The sequence below is a fragment of the Cavia porcellus genome, unplaced genomic scaffold (genome assembly GCF_034190915.1).
Source record: "Cavia porcellus strain 051 isolate PalLab524CR breed Dunkin Hartley unplaced genomic scaffold, mCavPor4.1 scaffold_32, whole genome shotgun sequence".
NCBI lineage: Eukaryota > Metazoa > Chordata > Mammalia > Rodentia > Caviidae > Cavia > Cavia porcellus.
This window is the reverse complement of record NW_026947515.1, coordinates 25,638,737-25,663,596: the sequence shown is the minus strand read 5'-3', so window position 1 is coordinate 25,663,596 and position 24,860 is coordinate 25,638,737. Positions and strand designations below refer to the sequence as shown.

The 24,860-nt window shown below is 43.8% G+C and overlaps 1 protein-coding gene and 1 long non-coding RNA gene across 2 annotated transcripts; one reads left to right on the top strand and one right to left on the bottom strand.

The window, feature by feature from the left end:
• Positions 1 to 122: 122 nt before the first annotated feature.
• On the bottom strand, positions 123 to 4,393 carry LOC134474428 (uncharacterized). The gene is made up of 3 exons (XR_010045302.1): positions 4,143 to 4,393; positions 2,959 to 3,083; positions 123 to 1,304 (listed from the first exon to the last, which is right to left on the bottom strand). It is a non-coding gene; the product is annotated as an uncharacterized LOC134474428 (long non-coding RNA).
• LOC100727474 (conserved oligomeric Golgi complex subunit 1-like) lies at positions 3,753 to 23,085 on the top strand. Its single transcript, XM_023562937.2, is given in 16 exon segments — positions 3,753 to 4,016; positions 4,019 to 4,126; positions 6,140 to 6,374; positions 6,522 to 6,703; positions 6,846 to 7,016; positions 8,976 to 9,132; positions 9,792 to 10,002; positions 10,340 to 10,742; positions 10,745 to 11,130; positions 12,508 to 12,654; positions 13,111 to 13,269; positions 14,089 to 14,213; positions 14,817 to 14,925; positions 15,348 to 15,457; positions 15,538 to 15,616; positions 16,682 to 23,085. Coding segments are annotated over 16 exon segments (2,979 nt in total). The 5' UTR covers positions 3,753 to 3,766; the 3' UTR covers positions 16,829 to 23,085.
• The last annotated feature ends 1,775 nt before the right edge of the window (positions 23,086 to 24,860 follow it).

Here is a 24,860-nt window from a genome sequence, read left to right as displayed (position 1 = left end):
CCACAGGATAACCCGACTTAATAGTAGTTACCATAGTGTCTCTTTCCTTGAAATATTTGAGTCTGGCTTCATTTCTAAATATCTACTACAAAATAAGAGATAAGGAAGAAAAAAAGAAGAAATTTGGGTCCTAAATGTTCTGAATGAGATAGGAGTACATACTGGGGGGCCTCGAAGAGACTGAATGTGAGAATATGTTTCTGGCGGTGAAGATAGCACCGTAGCACGGTTGACATTTGGTTACCAAGCATGGCCACTCCATGCGACATTAGCTCTCAATCACTGGAGATCTACTTCATGTGGGGGCCCCAAACTGCCTGAATTACTATGGAACCCACTCTTAAGGAGAGGGTAGGGAGTGTATGGGGACCATCTGAATGGTGCTCAGAATTGCTGGAGACCATGCAAGAGACCATCCGTCTCTTGTTATTCGAAATTTTCTTTGAAACTAATCATGCAACAAAGCAAAAAGATCAAGGACTTCTAAAGTCAGACTGACCAGGATCTGAAAACAGGCTTGGCTCTGGACTTCAGTCAGGTTATGTGATCTGGATGGACCTTGGCCTTTGTCAGTAAAATGAGTGCCAAACTGCTTATGCAAAGGATTAGTGTGAGAATTAGAAATAATATATGCAGAACACCTAGATGGTGCCCAAAAGTAGAGCTACTATTATCAGAAGAATGCAGGGGCCCAGGATGATCTAAATATACCATAACAGGCTTAAAATTCTATAGCTGAAAGTCATAATGGGACCATAATTCATATGTCTCACTGTTGGGAAGCTCTGATTTGAATGTGTTACATTCCTGTAGGCTTTAACCACTAGTGGTACATGCACGACTGTCCTACTGGGTCGCATGGAACAATCCCATCAAGTGTCCTGAGTCGCTCGATGGGACAGTACCGGTGATTTGAGAAGGCAGGAATGTGTTAATGTAAAAGGAAGGAAGCTTGATGCAGCACTAGGAGTCATATCTGTACTTATGCCTACAATAAACGGAACTATGGCAATATTCATGTATCTCATGTAAAAAGAACTTAGTTTCTCACCTCTCTTGCCTGTCTGCAACGCAGCTTCTGATCCAACTGCCGAAGCTGAGTACTTTGCCTAATTCCTAGTTTTCATAATTCCAGCTGATATACAGAAGGCAGCAGGAGATGTGGGGTTGCTCCCTGGAAGCAGATGAAAGGAAGAGAGGCTTCCAAAGCAGAGGCAATGATCCATTTCCTCCAGGCCTCAGGAGTGTTTCCAGTGTTCGGGCTCAGAAGAAAGGTTGCAGACGGCCTCCATCAGCACCGAGTTCTGCAAGAAGAGGAACAACAGTGGCATCCTCAGGACAGTCAAATAAACTTGGCAGGAAAAACACAGTGGAAAGACATCGAGAGCAAGCCCTGATCACGGAGCACACTGGTCTCTGAAAACACTCAGCCGCTTGGTTGGCAGCTGACCTTTTCTCAATCTGAAATTGCAGGTATTATGTAAAAGTACAAGGCGCCTCTCTTATGTAAAACTTCAGGCCTCCTGCCCTCATTTATACATTGACACACACAGCCAATACCATTGGAAAAGCTTCAGCCAACTTTCATAGAGATGGAACTCAAGTACAGACTCTCAGTTAGAGTCTTTAGGACAAGCCATAGTCCTTGGTTTTAAGCTTCAAAGAAAGGAAATTTATCAGTCAAGCCTGGTGACACAGGCCAATAATCCTACCAGCCTGGGGATATGAGGCAAGAAGATCACTCCTTTGAGCCCAGCCAGGGAAACTTAGTGATTTACCAAGACCCTGTCTAAAAACCAAAAATACAAAAAAATAGAAGCTGGGGATGTAGGCCACTGTGAGGTCCCGGATTCAATCCCCAATACCACAAAAACATTAAAAATAAAGCAATGGAACTTATCAACAAAACATTAGATAGAGTGAACATCTCTAACAACGCTTGAGAAACAGTGAAAATGGACAAAGGGAAGGTACATATCCAAATCCAATCAAAGCACGCCACTGGATGATTCTGGAGAGGTCACCCTGTGGATACCTGCAGGTACCAACAGCTCTGTTTCTAGCACTGGCACTTATGAGCTGCTGCTGGATTCACTGCCCCTGCTGTCCCTGGGGAATGCAAGCTGCAGGTAACCCCTGGGCTGCTAGCAGAACGACTCGTCCCTTCCCTGCTTCCTGACTTCACCAGCATTCTGTCCATTCAGAGGCCAGATGGTTATATCTAGTTCATCCGTCCCAGGCCACTGGCTTGCCCTGTAACTGTAAGGAATCCTAGTGAAAGATCCTTCCACACAGAAAGGAATTCCCAAGATATAGAACAGATTTTACAGATGCTGTGCAGGAAACATAAATTGTCCCCGTAGAACGAGATTGCACAGCCAGAAATGCAGCCCTACCACCAAGGGGCATTCGGAATTTAGAGAAAACTTAAAAAGTAAAAAGAGCCAGTAGCTAAGAATTTAAAAATCTAGGTGCAAGTGCTCACTGTAACTTACAAGCTGTGTGACATTGGCAGGTAAATAAATAGCCTTCCTTAGGTTTTTGCTACTTATAGAATACTTACAGAGCTGATGGGTATAACAGACTTTGCAAATGGTACTGAGTACATCTATTTTCCTCCTAGGGTCTCAAGTGAGCCATCTGTGAAGCAAGAATGATATTCCCTGTACTGTAGGACTACTGTGAGGTAAAGTAGAATAACAAAAGTTAATAATTTATGTACAGAGGGAAATTTGTGGCTGTCTGGGAATTGCCTGGAAATAATGGAGCTGGTGGGTGGGAGAGGGCACCAGGAGGGCTGAATATCAGACTGACGTAGACGGCAAAGAGGGTCAGTGTGGAAAATGGCTGATGACACAATGTACCATTTGGGGAGTGAAATTGTCTGTTATAAACTCTCAACATGAGGGTTCTGAACTAGGAGATACAGGTTTTATTACTCATTGGGTTAACACCTACCGCATGCCAGCTGCCTCCTTACACTTTTTCTGTCCAACACTTTCTGCTCAGCCACATGTAGCTGGAGAAACATCTTTTGTCCTGACGAAATGAAGGTCTGAAGCAAAACGGAAAACCTCAAAGAACTAATCAGAAAAAGAAACAAGCAAAATAAGTGTTCGGGAGTCCCTGAGGCAGTCTTTGCAATTTAACTTTTTCCAACGTACAGAAATGGCCTCAAACTTTTTTTCTCAAATGACATTCAGCTAACGACGCTAGCAAATAACAGGATGTGAATCTGCCTCCTTACATTGTATCTACGTGTCACGGAGGACATGGGGCATGGTGCGTCGGAAGGCACCAGCAGGTAGCAGTAGCAGGGGCAAACATTGTGGTCCACCCTTGGCCTCCAGTCCTCAAGCTCCCAGATATCTGGGTAGCCAGGTTTTAATAGGAGATTCGACAGAAATGGGACCGACTGACAGCGAAATAACATGGTCCCTGGGGGCATTACCATGTCCTAGAAGGGGACATAAGCGTCTAGGGGAGAAATGACAGTCAGATGACACATGCCTAATTGCAATAACTCTATCTTAAGGCTTTTTTTCTATCAAGGAAAGGGTCCAGGTGCACCTAAACGTGTTTCAGGTGTCGGCTGGCAAGCGAACAATCAACATTACTACCTAGTTTTTTAGGTAACTCGGGTCCCTAGCTAAATTCTAAGTAGGCACCTGCCTTCCAAACAACACCGCCCATCTGTCACACCCAAGAAGCCCAGAACAAACATGGCGGCTCCGAGGGAGCGGAAGCACTTCTGCCCTCATCTAAAATGGCGGGGCGGGGGCGGGGCTGGTGGGCGGAAGTGGCGGCCATGGCTGTCTCTGCGGCCCTGAAGCGGCTGGATCTGCGCGACTTTGCAGCGCTTTTCGAGACTCATGGGGCTGAGGAAATCCGCAGGCTAGAGCGCCAGGTTCGGGCCGAGATCGAGCACAAGAAGGAGGAGCTGCGGCAGATGGTGGGCGAGCGGTACCGCGACCTGATGGAGGCGGCCGACACCATCGGCCAGATGCGCCGCTGTGCGAGGGGCTGGTGGACGCGGTGAAAGCCACCGACCAGTACTGCGGCCGCCTCCGCCAGGCCGGCTCGGCCGCCTCCGGCCCCCGCCGCCCCGCAGGTCAGTGCCGCAGCCGCCCCGGCCCGCCGACCTCATCTCCGGGAGTGAGCGGCACCGGCCGGCCCTGGAGGCTGCAGGTCCTTTCGCCACCCGTCGTCGACGGTGTCTGCTGGAGCGGCCGCACTTCCTCCCCGAACCGCTCACCGCGGCCGGACTCCCTGTCAGGGCTCGAGTTTACCCTTTTACCGAATTTACCACCTCCTGACGTTCTTTCCAGGGACCAGATTTCTCCCTTAGGGTCACACCTTCCGCTCCAGTCATTCATTCTTCCGCCCAGCAGTCTTTCCCTGCCCCCCTCCCCCCCCCCCGGAATAAATTCACCCAGCCAGGTGGCATCCCCACCTTTGGAGTTGGAGGGGATCGGAGGTGGCAAGTCCTGACATTTGAGCACCCGAACATGTTCATCATAGGGAACTAGGGCTCTTCAAATTTAGGTTTCCCTGCCTTTTTTTTTTTTTTCTTCTTCTCCCAAACACCAATGGTAAGGAGAAGGAAGGGGGCAGTAAATGAGGAGCAGCCTCTGGCCTCCCTGGAGAAAATTGACCTAGGGATGAGCAGAGTGAGGGGCATGGAGATGAAGCAGGTGTACGAGGCATTTGAGCGTAACCGGTGACAACTTAGTGTGATAGGGAAGAGTAAGTTGCAAAAGTACATTTAGATCGCTTGCGGGACCTTCTCATGCTACCCGGGTTACAGAAGACGAGGCTAGGCAATGGGGTAATGCATAAGAACTATATATGAAGAAGGTTGGAAATTCTTTGGAAGTTTTTGAAATGAATGACCTCAACCTTCCATGAACTGTGTGTGAAGTACTTGTTCTGCAGGTGGCCAAAATTCGCTGTGACTGAACCATATTTTCAGACTTAAAAGACCTGACTTTAGAAGTGTATTCGTTTTCATAGTTCCTATATTGCTTTTCTGTCCCCTCCCTCGCTCCAAATTTGAGTGTCTTCTCTGTTCAGTTCACAAATAAGCAGCAGTCTCCTAATTCCTGCTCTGATCCATCCTACTGAGATATTCTAGGTTATAAATTCAAGACAAGTTCATAAGAAATAGAAGCGGTTTAGAATAGCAGTAGTGAATATTTTAGCATAACAGATGAATTCCCAAAATAATTTGCCATAGAGTGGTAAAGGAAATCACTTTCAGATTGGGTCCTCAAGAAGGAAGGGCCTTAAAAACATGAGATTTGGAATGTAGCTCTTAGTTGATTTATGTTGCTATAACAAAATATGTCAGATTGGAAAATTCATTTTGTCATAGTCGGCATTTTAGATGTCCGGATAAAGGCAGTGGCATTTGTTATGTGATAAGGGCCTTCCTACTGCACTAAGAATGGTGGAAAGGCAGACCATTAAAGGCCCTAAGCTAGTTCCCTCCAGCTCTTTTATAAGGCAGTACTCCTGTGAGAAGGGATGCTTGAAAGGGTAGATTAAGATGGGGAAAAGCCACAATCCTCGAGATAAAAGATTTGCATAGATGGTGAAGAGCAGTTAACAAGGAAGCCCTTGGTGCCCTTTGAACAACAGGGCAAAAATAGTAAGGCTGAACATGAGGAAAATAGACAGTTCTTGCAGGAGGAGTAGCCTGCAGGGGTTGCTGCTATCAATCAAGACATCCAAGAGGATCACAGGTTAAGGAGGATAGACAGGCATGGTGTGCACATCTCTAATATCCTTCTGGGAAACTGAAGTAGGAAGATAGCAAGATCAAGCATAATTAGAGTGACAAGACACTCAAAATAAAAAAGGAGTTGGAGATGTAGCTGAGTCAACTGGGGTCAATTCAGTAATACCAAGAAAAAACAAAACAAATAGCACTAAAAGAGCATCACTGGTAACCAGAGGGTGAGATGATGAAGGTGTTTACTTTACATTAGACCTTGACACCCAGCCAAGTGGCACTGAGTCCAGAATAGTGAAACCTTAAAATACTGAAATACCTCTGACTTGTCATTTAGCCTGCAGAACACTGATCTGGCTTTTATTTTTCTGACTTTGTTATGCCCTTCCCAACAGCAACCGCCAGCGTCCCAGGAGAAGTTTTACAGCATGGCTGCCCAGATCAAGCTGCTATTGGAAATTCCTGAGAAGATCTGGAGCTCCATGGAAGTCTCTCAGTGTCTCCAGGCCACACAGCTCTACCTGCTCTGCTGCCACCTCCACAGCCTACTCCAGCTGGATGCATCCAGTTCACAGTACAGTCCAATCCTCTCCCGATTTCCTATACTCATCCGGCAGGTGGCAGCAGCCAGCCACTTCCGGTGAGTAGATGCTACAGGAAGATCTCCAGTGATTGCCAGGCCTTCATCACTGCAGTTTTATGGAATCTGTCTTCTTTCCCAGTATACCAGGGCTCTTCACCCAAGATGTTAAAAATTTCCTGCTGACGTTTGTCATCTTGTTTCAAGGTCAATAATTCTGCGTGAAAGCAAGATGCTGCTCAAATGCCAAGCTGTGTCTGACCAAGCTGTGGCAGGGGCCCTCTGCTCTATAATGCTCCTAGAAGAGAGTTCCCCTCGCCAAGCCCTCACAGATTTCTTGATGGCCAGAAAAGCAGTTATTCAGACACTTCTCAACCAGCCGAACCACGGTGGGTGTGACTTCTTTCCAAAATTTTGGTCCTTAAGTATAGAATTGAACAGGGTGAGCAGAGAGAGACTGGAGCATCCAAAGGGCTATGTCTTTAACTTTTCTAATAGAAATTGTTTAAAGAGAGTGATTTCTTCTCACAGGTTCTGGCATCAAGGCCCAGTTTTGCTCATTAGTGGAATTGCTGGCCACCACGTTAAACCAAGCACATGCCCTTTTCTACACTTTACCAGAAGGGCTGCTGCCAGATCCATGCCTGCCATGTGGGCTGCTCTTCTCTACTCTGGAGACTATCACAAGCCAGCATCCCACCGGTGAGCTCTTAACCAACAGTTTTCTGGCTCATCCAATAGATCCTTACCCAGAGTCTAACTTGTTCCAGCCACTGGGCCAGGAAACTAGAGAAACATGGAGGTCATGGTCTAGTGCTAGAGGCAGATATTAAGCTCATTAATATGCAAACAACTGTTTAATGTCACTATTAGTCATTGCTATAAATGCAGAATACAAGTTGCCTTGGGAACTCTGACTGGAACTGGCTAGGGCCAGAGAGGACTACATGACGAAGTGATCGTTAAACTGAAGGCTAAAGGTAGAGTATAATTTATCAAGGAAGAGCATTCCAAGCAAAGGGAGAGAGTATATAGAACTGTAAGGCAAGGAAGATGGTAGTGTCATGGAGGAAGTGAAGAAGGCCAGTGAGGGTGAGGTTTCCTGAGTGAGATTTAAAAGAGCAAGAGAGGAGATAAGATGTTGCCAAGAGCCAATTAAGGGCAGGTCTTGTGGGCAAGGCTTGGGAGTGTGGACTTTATCCAAGGAACAATGGATACCTTCTGGGACCTTCCTAGATTGTGTAGCTCCTTGTGTTCTCATGTGTTCCCTTAAGTTGGGTAGCCTGTATTTCAACTGTAATTAAATAACTACAACTGGCTCTTAAGTGTTAGTGGGATCCCACAGGGTAGAGGGATGCTGAGGGCTCCCTTAGGAGGCTGTCATTGTGATCATGGGGACAGATTGTAAGTTACAAGGGAGCTGTAGAAATGGAGCTCACTGGACAATCTTCATGTCTGTTGAAGAAAGGATTTTTTTTGAGACAGGGTCTCACTATGTAGTTCACACTGGCCTTGAACTCACTATGTGGCCCAGGCTGGCTTCAAACTCATAGTGACCCCCCTGCCTTATCCTACTCGGTGCTGGGATTACAGGCCTGTGCCGCCTTACCTGGCATCTCGAGGAAAGGATTTGATGATGGATTGTTTTGGAAAGGGAAGTGTCCAAGTTAACTAGAAAAGGAGCTGATTTGAAGAGTCTGGTGGTAAGTTCACACACTAGAGAGGATTGATACGTTGGAATGGTACTGGGGTTGAGCAAATGACTCTCAGAGACACACCTGCAGTGCATCTGCATATGGGAGTTATTTGATACATATGGAAGTTATTTAAGAAAAAAATGTTGAGAGAGCAAGCAGTGCCTTAGAACTCCAGGAGTACAAAGGCTCGTGGGAGTGTCTCCAAAACAGCAGAAATACATACAAAGACCAAAAACCAACAAGTGAGTGTGGCTATGACCAAGTGGCCATTTCCAAAAAGAGATACAATATCATACAACCTCATCTTTGAGTGACTTGACCTTTCTGCTCAGACACTGTTCCCTTGTATTTGGGTTTCTCTCCCAGTGCTTACATTTGCTACTTTCCGCCTTTCACAGAGGATGAGGATAGCTAATCTCTAGTGCACTGGCAAACAGAGTTATGAGTCACTTGAGAAGGGCCCGGGGTTTCAAACTCACAGGACTTTGCACATAGGGTACAGCGTGCATCACCTCTAAGCTGCACCGTATAGTTCCTCAAGGGTGACAGGAATATGGTGTTAAAATGTCAGAGATTGCCAGGTGATGTGTTACTGTAATCCCAGGTCTGCAAGAGGCTGAAGCCAGAGGATCACTGATGCCCAGGGTTAGAGGACACATTGGCCAACACAGCGAGATCCTACCTTAAGGAAAGAAAAACAATGTTAGGGTGTGCACAGCACTATGTCTTCCTTCTGCTCTTTTACCTGTACGTCTTCATCCCAGAGATGACCACACTTACAGGAATTCTGATCCCTGTTGAGGAGGGACTCGACATATGCTGTACTTTATTTTTCCCTCTGTTGCAGGGTTCTATTTTGACTCTGCAGTGAAAACTGGATTTTTGGAAATTCCTCTGAGGTCCATTTTTAATAATGTATTTCCAGGTATGGCCTGGGCTGCCTCTCACTGAGATTTTTCTCTAGGGAAGTGCATTAGTGTCCTGCAAGGGGAGATGAAGCTGGGCAGCTGGCTCAGACACCTGCCGTCATCTGTCGTCGAGTTCCAGCCAGTGCTCCGAACCCTGGCACATCCCATCAGCCAGGAATACCGGGGAGACACGCTGCAGAAGTGCATCACCATGTGAGTAGCACATACCTCTGAGGCGGGCCTGGCCCCCGTGCAGCCTGCGATGTGGCCATACACGGATCAGTGAGGTCTGTGCAGAGAATCCAGGCCACTTGGCTGAAGTGCCCCTGCGTTCCCCTGGGGGAGAACCAAGGAAGAAAACTGTCTTTGACAGTATTATGTAGGGGCCCTTAAATTCTCTTTAAGTAAGAGTTTTCCAATTCCTAAAATTTTATTTAATGCTTTTGTATTTGAAACAATTCCATGGATCTTGAGAGTCTCTCATGTCTTCAAGAAAGTAAGAATGAAGAGGGCTAAGGACTCTGTACCATTCAGAAACATTGGCACCTAAGTGCTCTGAATTTATATGTGTCTGTGTCTCTGTCTCTAGGTAAGAGATTTTCAAGTAGGGGGGAATGGTTGCTGGAAGGCTGAGGCTGGTGGATTCAACTTTGACCCCAGCCTGAGTAACTTGATGATATAGCTAGACCTTATTCCCAGTAAGTAAAATTTTAAAAGAGGCTCGGTATCTATCTGACTGCAGAGGTCCTGGGTTCGATTCCCAGACCCTTCACTGCCTCAAAAATCAAAAGGTTTGGAAACAAGTTATTGTCATTTTTCTTAATAATGGTATGGAAACCACAAGCATAATGAAGCTCATGGGAAATGTTCAGGTGTACTGAAGATATTAAGAACGGGATCACTAACCTGCTTCTGTATGTGAAGAGCATGAAAGGTCTCGCTGGGATCCGGGATGCCATGTGGCAGTTACTTACAAGTGAGCCCGCCAGACACAGCTGGGAGGTGGTGTGCTGGTGGCTTCTGGAGAAGCCACTCCTGTTCTGGGAGGACGTGATGCAGCAGCTGTTCCTGGACCGCCTACAGGTGAGGCGGGAAACCCCCTGGGCCCCCTGTTTCACAGCCGGCCCAGTGTGAACTTGTGTCTATCCTGAGAGCCTCCTGTCACTTCCTGGGTCTATTCTGTCCCTACTCACTACCACTTGGAGAAACTAGACCTGAGCAGCATACCAGACCTCACTTAGGTGGCCTGGAACAAGCCCGTGTCTACCAGGGTGGTATCTTTTGATTCTCTGCCACACCACAAAGATTTTCTGAATGTCTGGGAACATTCTGAATGCTAAGATCACTTGCTACTTGCTCCTGTTGTTTTGAAATTTCATTAAAGAACAAGGGTTAGAACTGTCCTCTCATTCTCTTTCAGACTCTGACAAAGGAAGGCTTTGAGTCCATCTCCAGTAGCTCCAAAGAGCTCCTGGTCTCAGCTCTGCAGGAACTTGAGAGCAGCACCGGCAGTTCTACACCAAACAAGCACATTCTCTTTGAGCAAAACATGTCTCTCTTCCTCTGGCAGGAGAGTCCCACTGACCTGCCTTCTGATGCCGCGTGGGTCAGTGTGGCAAACCGACCCCAGTTAGCCAGTAGTGGCCTCTCCATGAAAGCCCAGGCTATTAGTCCTCGTGTCCAGAATTTCTGTACTGCCTTGGATTCCAAGCTAAAGGTTAAACTGGATGACCTGCTGACTTACCTTCCCTCTGATGACTCGGCCCTACCCAAGAATACTGCCCCCATGCTGCAGGCCAAGAACTCTGCCTTTGACCGATACGCAGAGCTGGGACTGTGCAAGCCATGCTGCGGACTCACTCTGTGGGGTGTGTCAAATACATCATGGGTTGCATCCAGGCGGAGCTGCAGAGCATCGAAGTTGTTGTACAGGCCCAGGAGGATGTCCTCCACAGCACCAAGCTGCACGGTCCTCGTCATGGCCGACTCTGCCAGTCCCTGGGAGAACTGTGCCCCCACCTGAAGCTGTGCATTGTGGGAAGGTCTAGAAGTGCTGAGAAACCAGAAAGGGAGACAAGGGCTCCGAAAAAGCAGGCAAAGGGGAAAGCTCAGGATCTCACTCCCGGGCAGGCCCAGTGGCAGGAGGTGAAAGAATTACTTCTCCAGCACAGTGTGACGGGCCACCAGGTCTGGAGCTCAGCAGTTGTGACAGTGATGAGAGGAGATTCTTAGGACCTTTTGTTTGCCTCCGTTTGTCTCGCTCAGGTCTTGCTAACCTTAGTTCCTTAGGTTGTAAGAGAGTAACAGCTTATTTCACAGTTGTGTGCAGCTTGCCTCTCCAAGGTGATTCCAGTGTAAACCTTTGCTACTTGTTTTTAACTTAGATTTTATGGACAGAAAGCCTTCTTTTTTTCCTTCTATCAGGGGAAATGAAAGATCCGTAAAATGTGGCACTCGCCTATGATCCTAGTAATCTGAGAGGCTGAGGCAGAAGGATCACATTTTTAAGCCCAGCCTGGGCAGCTTCATGCCATATTAAGACTGTCTCAAAGTAAACAAAATAATAATTAATAAATCATTGGGAGATAGAGTTCAGTGCAAAGGTGTGAGGTTAAATCCCCAATACCATAACAATCACACACATGTGCACACACACACGAAAAAGAACTAAAGAAACATTTTTGCCTGGGCAGAGGTCTGTCTGCCTTTTTTTTTTTTTTTTTTTTTTTGTCTTTTTTGTTTTTATTGGTACCAGGGATCGAACTCACGACCGCACACTTGGAAGGAAGGCACTTATGCTGCTGAGCTAAATCCCCAGCCCGGTCCGTCTGTCTTGCCCTCAGTGTAAATATCTCAATCCTGCACTGTCCACTGCTTACATATTGAGACAGTTAATTTTATATAAACAGCTCATAATCTCATGAACTCAAAGAATGAAATCATAGACAAAAGGAAGAATTAGGAAATAATTTATGGGAAATAAGAGAAATATTTCTGTTCCCAGAAAGAGATTTTGAATGGAAATCCAAATCACTTAAGGTTTCTTTTCTTTTTCTTTCTTTTTTTTTTTTTTGGTCCTGTTTTTACGTGAATAAGCAGAATGTGCTTCTTTTTTCAAAGAAAATGAGTTTAAAGCAGTGGGTCTTTGAGGTATAGACTGGAGAAACAGAGGAACTGTCACCTTGGCATACTCTGTATGAGCTTTTGTGGGGAGGAAAAGTCCTTGTCTGTAATTTTATTTTAATCTTGTGTCTCTCTGTCTTTAATATATTAAAGCTTATCTAGCTGCTTGAATTAGCTGTAAATGGATGTGTGTTATTTTTTATTTTTACGTGATTTTATCTTAGGCTGTTCCAGCTGCCTCCTCACAAGATACGTAAGCTGTTACAGTGTATGGTAGTGTTTGATGTGAGTAAGGTGCATAGCATCTGCATTCCCCTTATTGCTAGTGGTAATTAGCAAAAGGAGGGTAGTGGTGACCCCTCATCATCCCACTTACACCCTCAGCAGCTTAATGTGGCTTGAAGATTGTTCCAGGTAACAAACGCTACAGTCTGTAGGACTTGGATATTTTACTTTGATCATCAGGTTCTGGTTCATAGGTTTACCCAGTCATTACTTTTAGATGACGCTGGCTCCATCCTAGCCACAGCCACAAACTGGGAGGAACTGGAAATCCAGGAGGAGACTGAGTCTGGCAGCAGCATCACATCCAAGATCCAACTCCCTTCACAGGTGAGCGCATCCTGCCGTCACAGGGACCTGAGCTGAAGAAGGGAAAGACCTCCTACTGGGGAAGCAAAACAATCTCAGAGAGTCATTCAACATGCAGCTTCGGAGGAGTAGTTGCCAAGAGGTGTACCACAGGACTGTGGGGGCATGAAGATGTGAGAACACCTAGATCAAAGGCCGCTTTAGAAGCGGACTGATGATACTTTCCTTGGTAGCATGGGCCTTGTGCTGAGACAGCCACTTACCCTGAAGTGAGACAGCAGCATTACAATGCCATCTGCCTAGTGGACCTCAGACCACAAAAGTGAAGACTTCACAGAGACTTTGTATCTGGGAGATGCTTGAGCAGGGAGCTCAAGGTCCTGGCATATGTGCCTTGAAAGGATAAATGGGCCCACTTTTGCTATGTGTCATTTAATGGGTGTAAGTTGGCAACATGACATTCCTTTATTTTTGTAGCCATCCTGGTATGTACAGTCCTTCCTGTTTAGCTTATGCCAGGAAATGAATCGGGTTGGAGGCCACACCCTGCCAAAAGGGACACTCCAGGAGATGCTGAAAAACTGCATGGTCCAAGTAGTCACTGCCTATGAGAAACTTTCAGAAGGAAAGCAGAAGGTGGGTGTTTGATTACCCCCCCCCCAATAACAAACAAAGGCTTCTGTTTTTCTTGGGTGCTGCTGGCAGTTCATGTCAAAGGTCCGGAGTGTTAAGTGTCACGCAGCCCAGGCATCCGGTCCTGTAAAGGCTCCTGCAGCTCTGTGGCTCACACCCATTCTCTTGGGGCATACTAGTCTCCCTGAAGGAGGAGGTTCAGGACAAGTGAGCCGGATGGTGGCTTTCAGAGAAAGGAGGCCCGGCCCACAGCCCTGGCGCTGCCACCTGCTCACTGCAGACTTTGGGCAAATGATTAACCTTGCATTTTCTTCTATGTGCCCAGTAGATGAAGTCTTCAGCTGGTTCCTCCCAGCTAACATGGAGATCTCCGCACTCATCCTCAGCAGGGGTGCCCGTTAGGAGGGCAGCTGCTCAGCACAGCTGTGGCACAGGCAGGAGTAGGGGGAAGTCTGTGTCCCCCAGCCTCTGCTTCCCACTGCATTAGACACATGTGAAAGACAGGAGCAGTCCTGACAGGGGAACAAAGTCAGTGAGTTCTGCTCTGCTAGGGTTCCTCACCATATGCCTCCGTCAGGCACAAAGCCCTGGTTTGCAGAAATGACACCTACAGCAGCCGTGAGGCCTGTTTGATTAAGGGCGGGGCTCCCTGAATGCTCTGCTCTTAGGTTTTTAGCCTTCCGACCCAGCTGCTAGTGCACACTGTGGTTGTGAGATTAACCCTGCCTGGGAAACACCAAGGTGTAGCCCAGTCAGAACACGCAGTTAGTCACTGTGCCACGTAATGAGCCATGTGTCCCTGGGCTGGGGACTCACTTGCAGAAGGAAGGCGCATTCCCACTGACCCAGAATTGGGCGCTGCAGCTCCTCTATGACCTGCACTACCTCTGCATTGTCCTCAGTAGCAAGCAAGAGATGAAGAGTGGTCACGGCAAGCTGGACTGCAGGTGCTGCCTCTCTGCTGGGCTGTCCACCAAGGTCTCTTCCCAGTGCACGGAGATGCTCCCTGCTCATGGGGGCTGTTCTCAGGTTTTTTCTCACAGTAGAATGGAGGGAAAACAGCAAGCATTCAGGAGAATTATCATTCACATTTGGCAGTTGGGGCTTTTCCTGGGCTCGCGCTATGCATTATGATCCTCTCTCAAAATGTGGTCAGCCTCCGGAGGCCGCGGCTCCAGGGCAGCCCTATAATCACAAACAGAAACCACGTACCCTCTGAGCAGGTGCTGGTGCTTGGCTGTGGTGATCAGTTCTAGTTTACAGTGCTTTCAATTTACAGTGGTTTGCTGGGACCTGACCCCCTCAGAAGTATAGTGCTGGGTGCATTTCATGTCAAGCAAAGTAGGCAGAACTTCATTCCTCTGGAGGTCCAGCTTGTGACCGCTGGGTATAATTTGAGATCTTAGTGCTTCCCCTAGAAACAGCACGAAAGAATGGTTTTAACTTAGATATCAAATGTACTTCAGAACTTCTGTAAATAGAAAATATTGTAAAATTGTTTTTTCATCCTTAAAAACCCTGGAAAATAACGATGGTACAACTTTTCTAAGAACTGAGAAAGTGACTGAGCACTTGGAAGCTCTCATCGACCCCTTTGACCTGGATGTGTTCACACTGTACCTCAACAGCAACCTCCATCTCCTGGTGCAGCGCACTTCCGTAAGTAGCCTCAAAATACCCTCAGCATGAACCAGATGCCACAGCCCCACATTACACAACAGACCTGCTCAGCAGTTAGTACTCAGGGAGGCAGTGTTGGCAGGGGGTGATACGCAGGCAGCTGAGTAGAGATGCAAAGGCTGAAAGAGGATGAGAGAAAATCACATGCACTGGGGTGGCAGTGATCTAACCTCTTAAGTTATAGTTAAGGATTAATAAACCGTGATACAAACCTCAGAATGAGAACAACATGGCCATGAGATTCCGTGAAAGAAAGTAATTCTGAAATATTCACACACTCAAAAGAACAGCTCCAAAAGTGACGGTTAGAAATTAATTGGTGGTGCTTACGAATGGAGAAATGATTCTCTGATCTGAACAGTAAAATCCTGTATTATGCTCTGCTCACTCTTGTACATCAGGTCCTGTTTGGATTGGTTACTGGTACAGAGAACCAGCTCACCCCTCAGAGCAGTTCACTGAACTCCCAGGAAGCCCACAACATACTGCCGTTGGCCTCGAGTCAGATCAGGTGAGCCAGAGCCTGAGAACTCTCACTGGGCCCCAAGGTTGCTCCTTCCTGCCCCTGAAATTCTTCCTCTCCTCTTGGAGGTTTGGCCTGCTTCCACTGAGCATGACAAGCACACGAAAGGCTAAGTCAAGCACCACAGGCATCGAAACAAAAGCCCAGGTTAGTGCCCAGAAAGTTCTTCCCTGCTGATCCCATTCCACCCAACCTGGTCAATTCCCCGTGAAATAACTGTGAGAAAGAAGTGAGGGACAGAATGCACAGATGCTGCTCTTAATAGTGGCGCAATAGAGAAATACAAGGTTTTACTAGTTTGAGCCAATAGAATATTTAACAAATACCTGTTGCCACTGCCAAAGGGACTTATAATAGAAACGTATCCCAGGTGCAAGGCTGTAGAAAATGTGCAAACAAGATGAAGATGGTTTCTTCAGTGGAGTAATAGGAGTAACTGCTCACCCAACATATTTATGATAGTAATTTGTAGAAAATCCTTTTGTCCTGGTGGCTTCATCTTCCATAGCTCTTAGTTGGGTGGCAAGTAAATGAGTTTGCTTTCTCCATATCTCCATTTTCCTCTTACTACACATTTCGTTTCAGTAGGATGCCATCCATTAAGCCTGAAGAGTCATCCTGGGTATTTCTGAATTCTGCTGTGTACATGTGTGTTTGGGAGCTCAGTTTGTCTTGTGGGTTCAGTTGTTGTTTCTTTTCTTGTTGTACAAAATATTGGCGACATGTCCTTTTGTATTGCCTGTCATGAAACGTATTAAGGTCACAAATTCTTCTCAAACATCTGGCTTTAAATTGGGGAGACAGTTTAAGAAAAAAAGATAAAAAGAACTTTGCCAAAAATCCACATTCCTTGAGCATGGCCTGTGTTGTAACTTTTTCCCCATAACGCTGGTTTCCACATCCTGCTACTGGCCTTTAAATTCTATCCCTATTAGAGGAACAGACTGTGGAAAGCAGGTACATAGGGTTACTCTCTTCCTTCTTGAGATTCAAGTTCTGTCAGATACTAAAACCCCGTGCTGTCCCCCACATCCTTTCCAACCTTGAAAGAGCAAAGTCCTCTTAGCAGAGCCATCCAGCTATCTCAGCCCTGCTGTGTGTGCTGTGTGGCTTCCAACTGGAGGGGCATGGACTGCAGTGCAGGGCAACGGAAGGGGAACAGGCAGAGGCTTCAGGTGGACTCTAAGGCACTTCCTCTACATCCTGTGGCAGGTTGGCCCCCTTGCACTCTCCAGAGCAGGTGACCCCACGCAACCTGGCTCCCTCTTCACTGATGCCAGACAGCTCGCCAGTGAGGAAGACAAAACATCTGCACCTTCTTTATTCAAACTCAGCTGGCTCTCAAGTATGACAAAATAACACAGGAGCATGCCCATCTCTCTAAATAAATACTACTGGATGAAACATCTGCACCTTCATCATTCAAACTCAGCTGGCCCCCAAGTATGACAAAATAACACAGGAGCATGCCCATCTCTCTAAATAAATAAATACTACTAGACTGTTTCCCTGGAAGGTGCCTCTCCTCATTTATTCCTAAGCCATCTCATTCCCTAGTCCTGTTAAAGTTGACTTTAAACAAATCTAATCCTCCTCCAGTAGTCTCATTTTGTTTTTCACTTTGGACATCAGTTCAGGTAGCTTGTGTTTTGTCAACATTGATTTAGGCCTTTACTGTTGAAATTACATATCTTAGTGTCTTTTCTTGTTGCTAAGACAAAATACCCAACATTCAAAGTTAAAGAAGGAAAGATTTATTTCAGCTCACATTTTGTAGAGGTTTCCATTCATAATCAGCTGGCTCCAAGGCAGGGTGGCAGGCAGAAGAGAATAAAAGCAAGCAAATTTCCAGTCCAAAAGGTACAAAGAGGGGAATTGAAAGGAACAAGAGCTAAGCAAATCCAAATTCCAGCATGGCAAATATGATTCCTGTAGCTCATGTCCAACATGCAAGGCAATCTGTGGCAAGATGTGAACTTCAAAGGGCTTTGGTGATTCACCCTTACTGTACTGTTGGTGGTGTAGCTCCCATGGCATTAGCTTTGGGTGGGCTGTGCTCCTTCTTTGCAGTTTTCCTTAATGGGTCCACATTCCTGGCTTTTACAAACTTCTAGAGTCTCCAATTCACCTTTGGTTTCACATTCAAAGTTTCATAAATGCCCTCTCAGGGGCATACAGCCTGACTTCTCAGGCCTTCTAAAATCTGGGAAGCCTTCCGAGCCCCATAGACATTATATTTTTCACACGCCTAAAGCCAGTACCACATGGTTGCTGCTAAGATCTGCTGTCTACTAGCCAGGCTTCCTTTTCTTTTTTTTGTTTTTTTGTCTTTTTCGTTTTTTATCAGTACCAGGGATCGAACTCATGACTGCCTGCTTGCAAGGCAGACGCTTATGCCAGTGAGCTAAATCCCCAGCCCCTCAGGCTTCCTTTTCTCTTGGCTATAGAGATAACCACCTATGAGTCAAATCCCAACAAACAACTTCCTTAGTCTGCCACCATTCTGCAACTTGGTTCTTTGGAACTCACTTCTCCTAGCAAAGTCTTTGACTTTTGAAATTATGACTCTGTAAAAGGTACAATCCTAATACTTCTTGTGATGTCCTCTAGCCGTCTATTCTGTTGTTCTGATATACTTGGCTTTTTCGTGGTAGTCTTTTCAGGGACCAGTGTTTCCTATTCAGTCTTTGCAGGCTATAAATCTACTGGAGGTTCCTTTCCAGCCAAACTCCAAACATTTTAAATCATTCTGTTAGGCTCTTTGCTCTTGATTCTGCACAGAAACCTAGTTAATATCCCCCAGTAGTAGGTATGCCATGCCTCAGCATAGGCTGTTTTGGAATTTCTCTTGCTAAATTCATTAGTCTGCTGCCTTTACTCTCAGTCACAGGCCAATTTGCTGGATGAGAGCAAAACGCAGACAAACTCTCTGCCATGGTAGAACAGCAGTTCTGGAATCCAACAGCTAAAGCCATCTTGCCTAGCAAAAGCCTCCTGGGCCTGTTCTTTAATGGCAGCTTTTCTATCAGCATTCTGGTCTTCTGTCCTCTGACTAGAGTCTCCTATTGTGTACAGTTTAAGGCATTCCAAGACTGCTCTTTCTACTGGCATCTCTGAATCCTTTGAAACTCTTGCCATAAGCCAGTTGCAGAGGCTACTGAACCATGTAGTCAGGTCAGGTACCACTCCAATTCAGGTACTAAATTCTGTCTTTTCTCATTGTTGGAACAAAATACCCAACACCCAAAATGTAGTGACTGGCTGCAGCTCTAGGTGTTTCCAGGGGGAAGGACCATGTGAGGATGAGAAAATAAAGAACAGAGGTGAAAGCTGAGATCAGCTGAAGCCCTCTGTCCTGATGGGAGAGAAGGGACTGCTCAACCACTGGAGCACATTTATTTATATACTCAAGAGAAGGATGTCAGTTTCAACCTCGCTGCCTAGCACTTTGTTTGCCTGGCTTGCCTGGGCCCTTTGCCTTCTTGGAGGTTAAACAGCTTGTTTTTGAGGCTTGTTTGGGGGTATCTGTATTTTCAGAGCTGGCCTTGCATTATCCTCACACATGTTATCAATCTCCATCTTCAAAACTGCCTACCTACCCCTCTATTTTGTTTTGTGGTAGCATAGGATGAGTGATCAGTTGAAGCTGGAGGAGCTATGTTTGAGGAACTCTGCAGAATGCCTTTTCATTCTTGACCCCTTTTCGTTTTAAGTGCAGTCCAAGGATTTTAAGTTCCTGCATTCAGTAATTTAACCCATTACAGTCCATTAATCTGTAACAGTGTAGCGTGCAGTTGTCAGAAGGTATTAGGGATTTGAATTTCTTTTATGACTAATATATTACTATAACATTGTTTTATATACCTCTAGTAATTATACTTTTCTGAAGAATGTTAAAGATCAAGTTAAGGTGGGACCTGCATTAATTACAGTCGGTTTCCGTTATCTACCAAGGTCAGTTAAGTTTTCTCAGGAAATGCCTTGGGACAATGTATAGCACCTCTTAGCTCCCCTTGTCAGTGTCACCTGTTTGGATGAGTCACAGCCATGGCTTGGCCAAGTTGCTTTCTATGAAAGCCTGGAGGCCTTTCCTCCTGGTGACTCTCCTTAGGCACACTCTACACCAATGATCACTTTCCTCCGTGGTCTTGATCTTCTTGGTCAGAAGATCAGGGACTCACTGAGTGTACACTGATGCAGCATAGGCTTTCTTATGTCTTGGGTCCTCATTGACCTTGGAAGGCTAGGGCCACAATAGTGACTATCCTCTTAGTCCCCCTATCTCTCTGATTTTTGGTCTCTAAACCTCAGTTGTGGAACATCCAGAAAAAAAGATTGATAATAGTACTGTGTAATAGAGGCAGTAAGCTTGACATTATCATCTTAGGGAAATAGCAAGCACCTCAGAACATAAAATAGAATGATTATTTTTTAACAACCAAGGATGTTTTAACATTTGAATACCAATGGAATGTTAACACTTGCATATTTTACACAGAAAAACAATAGAAATCAAAACCATACATGACATTACAGTTTAACAATCATGACACTTTGTAACATATTTGAATTTTCCTTTTGACATAAAATACCTCTTTTAGTCAATCATCCTACCTAATACATAAAATCTTTTACCTAACTTGTCTATCAGTTGTAGAGCAGCCTCTGAGGCATCACTGTCACAGAACTGAGGATCTACTTATTGCCGAGATGGAATCAATTCCCTCTCTGGGTCTGATCCATGATACAGTGGCACCCAGATAGCCGATTCAGCATTCTCTGGAAAGCCACAACCATACCCTGAACCCCAAATTAGCTCTTAGCTTGGTCCGTTCCACTGTCTAGTATGAAGATCTTTCTGAAGGACCCTTTTAACCTGATTGAATTGTCTTGCTGCTGCTGTAGTTCCATCGTCAGTAGAATTTTAAAATTGTCAATAGTACATACTGTCCAATGAAGTCTAAGTACCCCCCCCCCAGTTTTTTGTTTTTGTAACTAAAACAAATAAGCCAACAAAAAAAACCCAAACCTTCTTTGAACTACATTTCAGTGGGACGCGTTGACATATGTCTATAATCCTAGTACTCTAGGAGGCTGAGGCAGGATCACAAGTTTTAGGCCAGCCTGGACAACTTTGCAACTTAGTCCCTGTCAGAAAAATGAAAGAAGGTGTGAAGACTCTGGGTTCAAACTCCAGTACCACAAAATAATAATAATAATAATTATCTCTTAATTCTTCTACATATCACTCTGTTTTTTCTACCCATTCCAATACTTTCCAGTAATCCAAAAAGGAACTACTCTGCCTCTATAGAAGAGTCACAGGCCATGTTACTAAAAATGGTGCTTCAAAGCAGATAAGATGATTCTGGTCATAAGTTAAGACAAAAAACTAAAAATCAATGCCAATTTTGTTAATCGCTTCCATTCTGAACAGTTAATGTTTAAAAACACAACGTATATGTCTTAGAAAGTGATGTTAGAACTTTAGCAACTTAGTGTCAGAGAGATACTCAGTGGCATCTTAGAAAAATAATGGAAAGTAATAACCAAGTGATGCAGAAGACAATAATAAAAATCTTGATGAACTAACCAAAATTGTGCAACTCATAAATGGTCAATTTAGCAAAGGATTAGAGTCTGTGAAAAGGTTTCAGTCAGCAATTCAGGTGATCAAATATTGCATTGCAAGTGTGGGCAGAAAAAGTTACCAATTTGAGGATAGAGTTTCGAAGTAAGAAAATATTTTCCAAGGTCAGTTACTCAAAGACGTCTTCAAAGCAACAAGAGAATATGAAAAATAGATCCAACCGCTGCTAGAGAATCCAAAGAACACTAATGAAGGAGTAATTAAGATAAGTGAAAATTCAGAAGAGAACATATTAGAAAGCTATTCACAGAAATAGTGGCAGAAAACCTTCAAAATATAAGAAAAGATAAACATATAGATAAGTGAAGCATAGTGAATCCCAAATAGCCATGAGCAAAACAGAACCTCTCTGGGTCACATTACACTCAAAGTACCAGAAACTCATCACAGGGACAAAATCTTGAAAGCTTTTAAAGAAAGGGAATGAGACCCACATAAGGGTAAACTCATTTGTATCCTCTCAGCACATACTTTGAAGGTCAGGAGGCTTGGAGTGAAAAGATAGCATCAGGCCAGGGATTTAGCTGAGTGGCATAAGGATGCACACTTGCATCTTCCTGGCAAGTGTGAGGTCATGAGTTTGATACCCAGTATGAAATAAGAAAGACAAGGAAGGAAGGAAGGAAGAAACAAAGAAAGAAAGAGAAAAGAGATAACATCTTCCAAACCCAATTTAGGTATCCTGCAAAAATTGCCTTCAAAATTGATGGAGAATGAGATATTTCAATGACAAGGCGCACCTTGAGAGATTCACCACTACCAAACAAACAGAACAGAACAGAGTAAAACGAACAGAAACAAAACAATGAATGCAATAGAAGACTTCAAGGCAAAATAATAGTAAATCCAAAATGGGTATCATAGATCTTGTTTTTTTTGAAATGCTGCATCTGCTACCAGATATAATGAAATGAAACAAGATAAAATGGAATAAAACCCAACCAAACAAAACAATGAGATTGATAACAGGATTTTGAAGCAAGATACTAGGGAATTAACAATGGCTTCCACCTTCAGAAGGAGATGCCCCATTTATGCTACACTTCACATTGTTATCCTCTTAATAGATGATTAGCCTACCAGCTTCAGGCCTGCAAAGTCGGTGAAAAACTAAACACTACAAGCATTAAGTTGTATTTCCAGATAGCCAGGCGTTTATGGGAAGGGGATTGGCTCTTAAGAACTTTATGGAAGATCTAATGTCCAATGCCAGTATTGCTCCATCTCTTTAAAGAAATCTAAAGGGAAGAAGCACTTCCAAAGCTATGCCTGAAAGTGAGCATTACTCATTCTCAACCCAAAAAAGAGAACTACAGGCCAATCTCTTTAATGAACATAGATGTAAAAACTCTCAATAAGATACTGGCAAACAGAAAGCAGCGAGTCATCAAAAAATTCATACATCAAGACCAAGTAGGTTTCATTTCAGACATGTAGGGATGGCTCAACATACACAAATCTATAAATGTAACACACAGTACAAACAGAAGCAAGGACAAAAATCACATAATCATCTCAATAGAAGCAGAAAAGGCATTTGACAAAATCCAACTTGCACTCATGATAAAAAATATGAGGAAAGTAGGAATAGAAGATCTCAAGATCTCAAGTTGATAAAAGTCATCGATATCAAACAAACAGCCAATACGGTATCAAACACAGACAGGATGAAAGTTTTCCCTTTAAAATCAAGAACAAGACAAGGGTATTCACTAGTTTTCATCTTATTCCAAGAAACCAAATAATAACAATATTGGAGAGGCTGCAAGAGAAAAAGAAGATGTATGTTATTTGTGGGAATGTACACTAATAAAGCTACTAAGGAAATCTATAGGAAGAGTCCTCAAAATTTAAACATAGATGTACTAATATAGTGATACATACTTTTTAAAAAAATTTTTATTTAAGGAGAAAAAAAAAGCAGAAAAAGGATACAAGTTATACAGAATTTTAGAAAAAAAATAAACAGCAGGAAATCACTAGTTAATGGATTACATATTGTCATCTTAGAAATACTTGTTCAAGTTACAAAATTAAACCATATAAAGTGGACATTCAAACAGTGAGACTGCAACCAGTTCTGTTCAATAATCCAATAAAACTCAGTAATATCATTGTCTATCCTATACACTTAAATATACATGCAGTTATATCATTTAGAGCACTTTCTTTTCCTCTCTTTTGTACAATGACTATTACACATTGTGGGTTTTATTACTCCCACAATTCTTATTACTTTTTTTGAAGAGAGTAAAACCAAATGTGACATAACAGAACAGAGTCAGTCAAATCAAAAGGGTGGACATAATAGATAATGTAAAAACATAATACAAGGTGATCAACAATGGTTACCATAATGCCTCCCGCTATCTCAAATAGAATTGCCTATATCATCAGTTATAATAAAATTGAACAAAACAATAAAGAACGAAACCAACAAAACCGAAACATTGGAAACATTACAGGTCTTCAAAGGTAGATAATAGCCAACCAGAATGGGCGTCATGATGAATCCCACTATCTTCACAGCTGCTGCCTAAACTTTTGAACCTGGTACTATCAAGCAAAACAGAATAGACGAACATCAGTCAAAACAAGATGGTAAGAGCAATACAGGGCTTCAAATCAAGTTAATAGAAAATCAAAGTGGGTTACTATAATATATCCTACTATTATTTTATTTATTTTTCCCTTAATTAAAAGGATAAAAATAAAAAAGTAAATAATAAAATGGAGATTGAGATAAAAGAGGGCATAACAACAAAACAGCGCAGATCAAAACATAACCATTTAAGCAAAATAGTGTTTCACCACAAGATAATCCCAACATAAAAGTAGTTACCATATTGTCTCTTTCCTAGAAATCTTTGAGTGTAACTTTGTATACTGTAGCATAAAATATATCAAAACAATGTAAAACCATTCAAGAGAATGACAGTATTATAGGGTATTTAGAATCAACTAACAGAAAATGAACAATGGTTTCTGTATAATCTCCTTGTCTATAAAAGTTTTTGTTTATACTATCATATATAATAAAATCCAGTAAGATACAACATGTTAAGACCTATGGAGACAGAAGAACAAAAGCTTGATGGGACTTCAAAACAAGATGATATTAAATCAGCAGTACCTATTATGATGTCGTTTTCTCCAAAATAGCTGTTCCTATCATCCAATCTTATCTGTCTCATTTCTGTTGAGATCTTTTTCTGTCATTAGTTATCAGTTTGTGTTCTTCATTTTGTTTTCTGCTCCATTCATTGTGGCCTCTCTGCCACTATTTCTGGATTCTTGGTATTTTTCTTTTATAGAATATCCTGCAGTATTCTCTGTAGAGTTGAATTGGTGGTTGCCTATTCCCCTAGTTCCTCTTTATCCTGGAAGCACCTTGTTTTTCCATCAATTTCCAGGGATAATTCTGCAGGATATATCAATCTTGGCTGGATGTTATTATCTTTCAAAGCTTGAATTATTTCTCCCCACGCTCTTCATGATTTGATGGTTTGTGCCAAGAAGTCTGCTGTAATTCTGATGGGTGTTCCCTTGTAAGTGAGCTGTTTCTTGTCTCTGATGGCTTTTAATATTCTTTTCTAATGTTGGATTTCTGGTATTTTGATTATTATATGCCTGGGTGTTGCTCTGTTTGGGTTGTAGGTGCCTGGGGTCCTGTATGCTTCATACATCTGAGTATCTTTACCTTTTACTAAATTAGGAAAATTCTCCTGGATTATTTCTGCG